Source organism: Mus pahari, chromosome 3, assembly GCF_900095145.1.
Source record: "Mus pahari chromosome 3, PAHARI_EIJ_v1.1, whole genome shotgun sequence".
Lineage (NCBI taxonomy): Eukaryota > Metazoa > Chordata > Mammalia > Rodentia > Muridae > Mus > Mus pahari.
Window position 1 is genome coordinate 49,566,709 of NC_034592.1, and position 9,441 is coordinate 49,576,149.

Consider the following 9,441-nt stretch of genomic DNA (forward strand, 5'->3'; position numbering starts at 1 on the left):
TATATATATATATATATATATATATATATATATATATATATGTTTGAAGCATGAAATTTGTAGGAGAAACAACCTTGCTAATTATCCCAATTAACTGATCTTCTCTGAACACCTTACAGAAAAGAAACCATGTCACAGATAGTGTTGTGGCCAGGATACTTAGTTTTAAAAAACAGATGTTATTTTCTAATATGTATGAGAAAAGGAAATTAAGGTAACAGGAAGGTAAATTTGAGCAAATTAACCTTGATATTAGAGATGAAAACTTACCTTGCTTTATGTAAATATTTTCCACTTGAAAACCCCAGTAAATTTGATTCTGAAGACCAAGAACACTGAAAAGGAGTGCTGAACTTTAATCTGAGAGTTTTAAAGAGTATACGTTTGCAGCCCATGGCCTTGCATAGGTGCATTGAGCAGTGAGGAAAAGCTGCTAAGAGCTTGGGATCCATCATCAATTTTGAACACTGGGATATGACAAATGACTCGTTCTCTCTCATCTCAGTGTTCTTTCTGTAAAGGGTGGATAGTAGGGCACATATTGTATGGCGTTTTACCCTTTATTTAATGCATAAAATTCACATACAGTGAATCTTAATTTCACTAAATCATCAGTGTGATTCATGTTTTATCAACAGCCCTCTGATGGCAATGTAAGAAGCGGATTGCAGAGAGGGAAAACGATACTTGCTTGCTTTTAAAAGAGGGTCATGTAGACTTTAATCAAAGGACTTGACAGTGAATGGAGAAGCAGGAGAAGTACTGTGCAATATTTGTTGATCAGGTAGGTAGAAGAGAAAAAAATTAGAAGTGATTTTCTGGCTTCTGAATCAAATGACACGATGAACAGCTCATCTCAGTGCTTCATACTATCTATACCCACTACCTCCATGAGCTCAACTGTCCTAAGATTCCCTCAGAAGCTGGCTACAACAGACCCAGTACCTATTTATAACAAATAACCAAAACAGAGAACAGAGCAAACTCAACCCCTTCAAGTTCAGCAGAAAAGCAAGCTATTCTGACTATCCTATTCTGTCCCTTGAAATCGATAAAAATAACCAAGAAGTCATTTCCTAAGCCACCAGAAAAGATTGTACGTTTTGGCATCAGTGATCACGAGTGTATAGCTGGAGGGTGCAGTACCGAGCCAGGATCAGACCTCTCCTATCTTCAGGACCTTTGGTTTCATATGAGACAATAATGAAATAAAGTTTTCCAACTGTAGGAGGACTACTTTTTCAGAATTGTTATTTTACTAAGATATGCAATGGATCATGTATAAACTCCAGAAGGCATGAGGTGTTAGGAAAAGAAAATGAATTTTCGAATCTCAGATATAACAATGCCCTATGGGATAAAGTATGGAGAAGTCAAGAGAGCACAGGCAACACAGTCCTTGGAAAACTTTCCTGTTGCTTAAATCACACACACACACACACACACACACACACACACACACACACACACACACACACACACACANCACACACACACACATACACACACACATACACACACATACACACACATACACACACACATACATACACACACACATATACACACACACATACACACATACACATACACACACATACACACACACATACACACACATACAACATACACACACATACACAAACACATACACACACATACAAACACACACACATACACACACACATACACATACACGCGCACACACACACACTATATTTCTATGTCTGTATTTAAAACCACCATCTGCATCTCTAATACACAATCCAAGAATTAGAAGAGCCGAATATATTATGTGCATGAAGCTTATGTAAAGGTATTATAATAGTTATTTCATATGACTAAAATTTTAACTAAACCCCATTGCTTCCTTAAGATGTCATTATAATGTGCAAGTGACAAAGTGTGGTAAAAGGATTACATTAATGGTTATTTTAAAGTTGGGGAAGAGTGAAAGAGTAGTAACTGACTCTAAATGTCATAAGTTTCCTCTTTGCTTTTTTCTTTGTTTATAAACAACTTCTTGTAAACATCTTTGGTTTAGAGGTTGCACGTGAACTTTCGTTGCTCTGTCATACACCTCAAAGCATAGACCATGTTGCCCTCTATGTACCTGTAATTAACATGTCACCTAAGACAGAGGTAAATCCCAGGAGGAGCCTTCACTCTCACTTGCAGAACAAAACCTTTTAGCTCCTTCTGCATAGCTTGCAGGGAAGAGAAATCCAATGTTAACAAACCAAGGCCATTTTCAACTTTAGTGGAATTATACATTGCCTCTGGTACTCTGAGCTGATGGGTTGAGGACTCTCCTTAGCCACTTCCTATTCTCTAGCTATTGAAAAGCAGCACAAAGAATAGAAAGACAACTACATGTAACACTGCTTGTTTGATAAAATTGAGACTGTACTGTGTCTAGAATCTTAATGCCAAAATCATAAGGCTCTCTTATTTTTACTGAAGTTTAGTTTGGTTTTTGACATTTTTAAAATTGCTTAGTGACTTGTGCTATACACTTAAATAGAACTGTAAGGTTGTAGGGTGATCAACAAGCTATTTCTATGATAGGTACACCAAAATTCAGGTAAGCAAGTAAATTAAAGTAGAGCAAATTAAGCTATCGTTTTATGTTTCTTATTCCATCACCTACAAGCCACAAACAAGAGAATAAATAATGTTTTCCAGTTCCTAATCACGACCCCATTTCAAGGTATTTTTTTTAAATATGAAGGTATCACTGTATTAAAATACATGCCCACCCTTATATAAGCCTTAGTGTAATTATAGTTTTATATAATTAGAGTTTCGTGTCAAAAGATTTACAGCTTCATCACCTCAAGCAACATTCAGAGCTGCCAAGAATGATTTATGCAATAATGACTTAAACTATAAAATAGAATTCTCAAAGGAAGAGCTGTCAAGTGCTTCTACTTCAGATAAGTGGGTTTTTAAGAATTGATATTCTGGTAAACAGCAAACTCTACCCTACCTAGAACAGCCACATACTGAGCAAGGTTGGAAGTACTGCTTCTCAGTGAACTCTGCGGCACATCATGTTTCCACTGGGACAAGTTCTGGCTTCCCCTGCTCAGCAAGCCAATGAGGCACTTCAAAAAGTAAAATTTCAAAAATAATGGTTCACTCCTCAGATGTTTTGATGCTTAAAAGTATTTTGCTGATCCATCATGAATGAATGGAAAATGCAGAATATAGCAACAGTTTCTCACTTTCTCATTGTGATATATATATGATTGAACTGCTGAATTAATAATAAATAGGAAGCATTTACTGAATAGAATCAAGAATTAAAAAAAAAAAACAAAAACAAGCGATCAAAGATCAAAGTAGATGACCTTAGTTAAAAGGCATTAAGGAAACTTTAAGAAACAAACAAATGAAAATATTTCTATGTTATTTTTTCTTCTGTCTGTCTGCTTTTATAAACATAAAATGGCCTGCAGCAGGTCAATAAGAGGTGAGACTATCAAAGCATATGGGTCTCATAAGCCTTCACTGATTTTATAGCTGACGTGTGAATAAACCAAAAACTCTCAAGATTTAGCCACCCACTAGTTTATTGGATCCCAAGTAGGGAAATACATCTGTGTCTTAACAGCCTCCCAGGGGATCAGAGTTAATAACCTTTCCTTGGGGGGAGGGGGGGGGGAGAACGTGAGTTCATCTATTTATATCTATTTATTTCCTCTACTAACTAAAGCTAAATACACACTTTCTTGCCAACACTAAAGAGGCACTACTTCTTAGAAGCCACACCTGAAAACATCAATAAAGACAAAATTAGTATGAAAAAAAAGACATATCTATATTTCCACAAACTTCAAAAGGTTCCTTGTAAAAAATTCTCTCTCTCTCTCTCTCTCTCTCTCTCTCTCTCTCTCTCTCTCTCTCNTCTCTCTCTCTCTCTCTCTCTCTCTCTCTCTCTCTCTCTCCCCTCTCCCCCCTCTCTCCTCTCTCTCGCTCTCCCCTCCCCTTCAAAATTCATATAGTTGCTAAGCAAACCATTCAGACACACATTTGCAATGGCAATGCGCTGACATCTTTACTGCAGGCTTGTAACCAACAGGTTTGTGCTTCTCTATAAAATTTCTCTTGAAAATTGTTCTGAGCTCATTTTTTTTAGTTATAGTGAATGGAGTGATAAAATCCAAAATTCCACATTTTAGTTTCAATACAATAGATACAATTCTTATTTAAAACCGAAAACATACTTAGTAACTAACTGGCTTAATTGCAGCGGTACTTTAACTTTTTTAAAGATGAAAACATTCTGAAGCAATCTTGAAAACATAACAACAATTATGGCCTGCCATGCCTTAACAACCATGATGTAGACCATGTCAAAAATCCTCTGGCACATTTACAGAAGAAATAACCGACATTTCAAAGAAATTCTTAAAAATTTCAAAAATCTTTTTTCTTGGAACAAAATAGGCAAAAGAGGCAAGGTGCAGTGCTTTGTGATAGTCTCCGTGAAACAGTATTTCTAGACAATGAAGCAATTGAGCTATTTATACTTTACAATGCTACTGAGCAGAAAATAAGAGTAAACTGGGAAGAACTTAAAAACTCAATCCCTTTGCTCCCTGACAGTCATATAATTGCTTTCATTCCAGAGCAATACAAAGTCATACAAACCTGTCTTTCTAGTAATGCTTGGTTGCAATTCCCACCCAAGTTCAAGTTCATACGATGGAAAAAAATCGGGTAATTAAGAACTGTACATTTCTTACTGTGAAACATTTAATTACAAGAAAATAAGACAAAGAATTAACGTTTCTTTTCCTATTTTTTCTCTGTAGTTTTCAAATAATGAGTCATAATCCTGTGTAGCCTATAGGATAGCTTACATTGCCAAACTTAAGGGTTTTCTAAAAGTCTGAACAGATTCTCCTCACCCTCATTAATTTTTGTAAATAAAACAGCGAAATAGAAGATGCAATATTGGCAAAATAAACTACAATGTACTTGTTTTCTACAAATGTTTTACTAAATTTACATGTGTAGATGTGAGACTACAACTATGCTTTAAAGTGAATTATGTGAGTATTCATATAGAGTAACCTATTTATATTCAGTTATTTATATCTGAATATAGATATATGTGTGTGCATATGCATGCATGCATGTGCACATTCATATGTGTGTGTTACAATGTAAATGCATGCACATTGTTCTCAGGGAAAGGCTATAAGAAAGTAGTGTGTCCTTGAGCTTGAAATACTAGTCTTAACTTTGAATACTAATAACATAACAACTTAATGAGTGAATATTAATAACCATGCATTCAGAGCTCCTTTTCTGTATTTCTTACAAGTGATGTCTTCTACATTTCTTATTTTATAACAACTGTATGGAACCAAGTTTAGTCGCTCAGTTGTAGAGGCTTTTATAAACTGTACCTAATCTTCTCTAAAAACAGTTGAAAGAAACAAAAGTACCAACAACCAACAAAGCCAAGATACACTCATCACTGTACACATTTCCAATTCAGATTACACTGTTTTAATGAAGACCCTGGTAATATATTCAATTTCAGGCAAATAGCATGTACCCTCTCACACTATGCATGGAAAAAAATGCAAACAGTGAGTTACTAATCCTCACACCACTCCCTTGAAAAGTGTCAGGGATGATTTATGGCATTTTCGTCCTTGGTGACATTAAGTTACTGCACCTCTACAGAGTTCAAACAAGGTATGCTTACACAAAGAAGAAATTTTTCCTACTGGTCAAATAAGAACTTCTTCATACTTCTCAGATAGTGAGGCTTTACATGTAAAAAAAATTCATCTACAATTAATTGTGTGAGGTTTTGTCTGCATATGAACTTCCAGTAATCAGAATTTCACTTAAAGGGAATCAAACAGAAGGGATCCTAGCTGGATCCACATTACCATTCTTGTGATAGTAGGTAACCTCCACTTTCCTCTCCTCTGACCCCAGCAGCGCTTGGGCAATCTGGGCAATATCATGTCTCTTGGTCTCAGGCCCATGGAGAAAGTCACAGGTACACGGCTTCTGCATGACATCTGGCCTGGAGAAACCCGTCATCTCACAGAAGCCATCATTGCAGTAGATGATGGCACAGTTCTGCACTCTGGCATTTGCAATGATAAATTTTTTATCTGCAACAAGAAGATGGTAAGACATCTCTTTAAAATATCTTCCCAAAGGTTCTCAGAAACACTAAAGCAATTTGTTGCATAACGAGGGTCAGAAATGCAGTGGCTTCCCCAAAATGCCAATCATTTAGACTTTTCCAAGAGAATTACAAAAATCACACACACACACACACACACACACACACACACACACACACACACACACACCCCTCTACAAACTTTACTGTGAGATCTGTGGAAATACGTGATTTAATACAAAAATAAGACAATTTCTCTTCAATTGCAAGAACAGAAATTTCCAAGTTGTCTAGTTCTCAAGCTCTTTGAGTCCCAGGGGATACTGGTGGACACACTGACAAGCAGTTTGCCAATGGATAATTCTAGAATGCCATTTAGTTGAATGATAAAAATTTCTTAAGTTAGAAAATTAAAACATCCTGTAACTGCCAGGTTTCTCACTTCAACTTTGACTGGACCTTAGAATCCAACTTTCTTAAAGTACCTTATATTTAGATTTGGTTTTACTTGATTTCTGTAACGAAGGCATATGGTTGTATTTTTTTAAATACATGCTTTTATTTTTTAAGACAATTATCTTTAGCAATGAAATGACTCCACATTTATTAACAATAAATAATGTAAAGCTTCACACTTTCATAATGTTCAGTTTCAAAAGATTAAAAAAATGCACAATATACAGTTTGAATGATGATATAAAACAGTTTTTAAACTCACTGTTTGAAACAAGCTATAATTTTATGTAATAGATATTTTAATTCAAATCACATTAGGTGTGATAACAAGTTATATTTGCTATTTGCAGAAAGAATACGGAGCAGAATACAGAAGTTAATGTTGTTCACAGGTACCAGATCTTCACATCATAAAGTGCAGTACTGGAAAAGCATCTAATGTATGCAACATAAATGTATGCTGAGGTAGATTTAGTGCAGAATACAAATGGACAACTACAGGATTTTAAATTATTATATTTATAGAAAATATTTCCTGGTGGTTTGCTTAAATGAGTACAGAAATTTTTTTCTACATTTAGTCTCTGTGGGATTTACGGACTGCCCTTCAATTTCTAAATTTCTACACCTTATATTTAGGGAGCGACAAAGAGACACAAATATGGTTTTTCAGTAGTGTGCTGCTTGCATTCAAACCAGTCCACAGCTCACCAAATTATTCTTTTGCGTCTATTTTCAGTTTCCGTACAAAGTTCAGTTTTAAGAGCCAACTAACAGCAAGTAAGCAGCATCCTTGACATTCCACAGCCCAGCAGTTTACCAGGAGAAAACAGTTTGCATAGCCATTGGCATCGCTACTACCATTTACATGTTTTTGTTTCCAGCCTATAGTCGGTTCTGCTCCTGACTTTAAAAAGTCTACCACAGAAAAAGCTTTATAATACAAGCCCATGTTATACCAGCACGTTCCCTTTAAGGTAGTAGACTAGTAGGGCATGAAGTAGCAAGGCAGATAATGGAGCAGTGGGAGAGGAGGATCAAATTGCCTTGTACAATGGAGTCCATAATATAAAATGTAAATCCAAATTAATATTAGAACACTCCCGCTGCCATCCGAACTGCCTGACTGGCTTTCGCAGCCTCTAACTTGACAGCCTGGAGTTGTCCACCCCTCTAGCTTGGAGGCAACGGACGCCAAGTGCTCTACCAAAGCTGAAAGCGAGCGACAGGGAAAGAACAAATGAACTTACTCTGCCCTTCAAATTTCCGTATGATGGTCCCCAGGAAGGTGTTTTGCGGTGCCACATGCCCCCTGCGAACAGGCATGTTGCCCGGGTCTTCGCCGAGCGCTCCGAGCTCGGAGTTCTCCCGGGATGTCTCCCGGGCTAGAGCCCAGGCCGGCGCGCAAGCCGCTCTTTGTGGCAGCGCATCTTCTTTGGGGAGCAGAAATCGCTTCCCATTAGCACCACTTCGAGACACCCGCGTTCTCTGCCGAAGTCCAATCCATCCCGCTCACCTTCCGGAGGGGGCCTCGCACCGGCCTGCGTCGAGTGAGAGGCTTGGGGGCGGGGAGGGGAGGAGGCGGGGTACGGGAGGCGGCGGGGGAGGGCCGAGGAACGCGGGGGGCGGGCTGGGCTGGGGTGGCGGGGCGGGGAGTCACAAGGGCAATCGATCTGTTTCTCTTCTCCCAAACAGCGCCAATTTCTCAGTGCAAATGGGCTTAACCTGGCTGTTGCCCAGAGCCCCAAGGATTGCTGGTGGGCGGGGGTGGGGTAGGGTGGAAGACTTGTGCGCCTTTTGCAGGAAGGGGAAAAAGAAAAGGAGGCAGGGTGGGGGTTGACGTTACTGTCCCCGCCCTCTCCCCCTACACACACACACACACACACACACACACACACAGCCTTTATCCTGGGAGCTTGGGCGCCGCCACGGCTCGGGTTACTCAAGCGTGCCTTAGCGGAAGGCAGCCAAGAAATCTCCAAAACTCAGTGATAAAACAGCTACTCTGGGAAGGTGATCTCCACGGCCACTAGCCACAGGCTAAGCGCTTCACACCATGGTAGCTAACACACCCTCAGTTGCAAAGAAAAGACAGGTGGGAAGCCAGCCCAGCCCTTTAATGAGTGCTTCTAGGCTCTGCTGGCGCTCAGAATGCTGAAGAGCTAAGATGAGCCACCTAAGAGTGCAGGTACAATTTCAGGGTTCAGCATGGACCCTGACACCCTCAGGGGTGGTCTCTGAATGAAGCCAGGATTATCAAGAGCACCGCTGGGCATGCCGGGTTTTCCCCAAGGGAATCCCAGAGGAGTTGCAATGTTGAGGGTGACTAGGTCTCCCTTGTGCTAGAGGTTGCCAGAATGATATTAAGGCCAAAAATTGTGTAAGCAAATGGTACAAAACAAGCCCAGAGTTTGAAATGGGTGAGGCTGAGCGCCTGGGAGAAGGAACAAAAGGTGGGTGGGGCTAAGAGTTCACTGCCTTTAGTTCACCTCCCTTGTTAATTACCTCCTAAACACACTAGCCAAATTCCTTCTGTTTTCTCACCTTTGCTAAGGGAGTACTTGCATAAGACAGAGTTCCAAGGGAAACATTGAGACCTCTTCCTTCACAGAGGCTTCCAATGTGGAAATCTCTTCCTGATTATACATATACTTTGTTTGGTTCATATGTTCCTGGAGACTTAAGGCAAGCTGTTCTAAGGAAACATCTTTACAAAGTAGATTTTTCCAGGTTTCTTCTCTTCTCTCACTTCTCTCCCTTCATTTATGTGATCACCTTTAATAGCTCCATTCATGCCCCTCTTTGTAAGTGTTTACCGTCATCAT

At 39.1% G+C, this 9,441-nt stretch overlaps 1 protein-coding gene across 6 annotated transcripts in view; it reads right to left on the reverse strand.

Moving 5' to 3' along the window:
• Positions 1-8,178, reverse strand: part of Kcnh7 (potassium voltage-gated channel subfamily H member 7) — a 452,259-nt gene extending 444,081 nt beyond the window's left edge. For all 6 annotated transcript variants that reach the window (XM_021193570.2, XM_029536503.1, XM_021193568.2 and 3 more), the window contains exons 1-2: positions 7,867-8,178; positions 5,916-6,146 (exon numbers count right to left, since the gene is read on the reverse strand). In XM_021193570.2, coding sequence (XP_021049229.2) covers positions 5,916-6,146; positions 7,867-7,942 — 307 coding nt within the window. In that variant the 5' untranslated portion in view covers positions 7,943-8,178. The remainder of the gene's footprint in view (positions 1-5,915; positions 6,147-7,866) is intronic.
• Between the last annotated feature and the right edge of the window lie 1,263 nt (positions 8,179-9,441).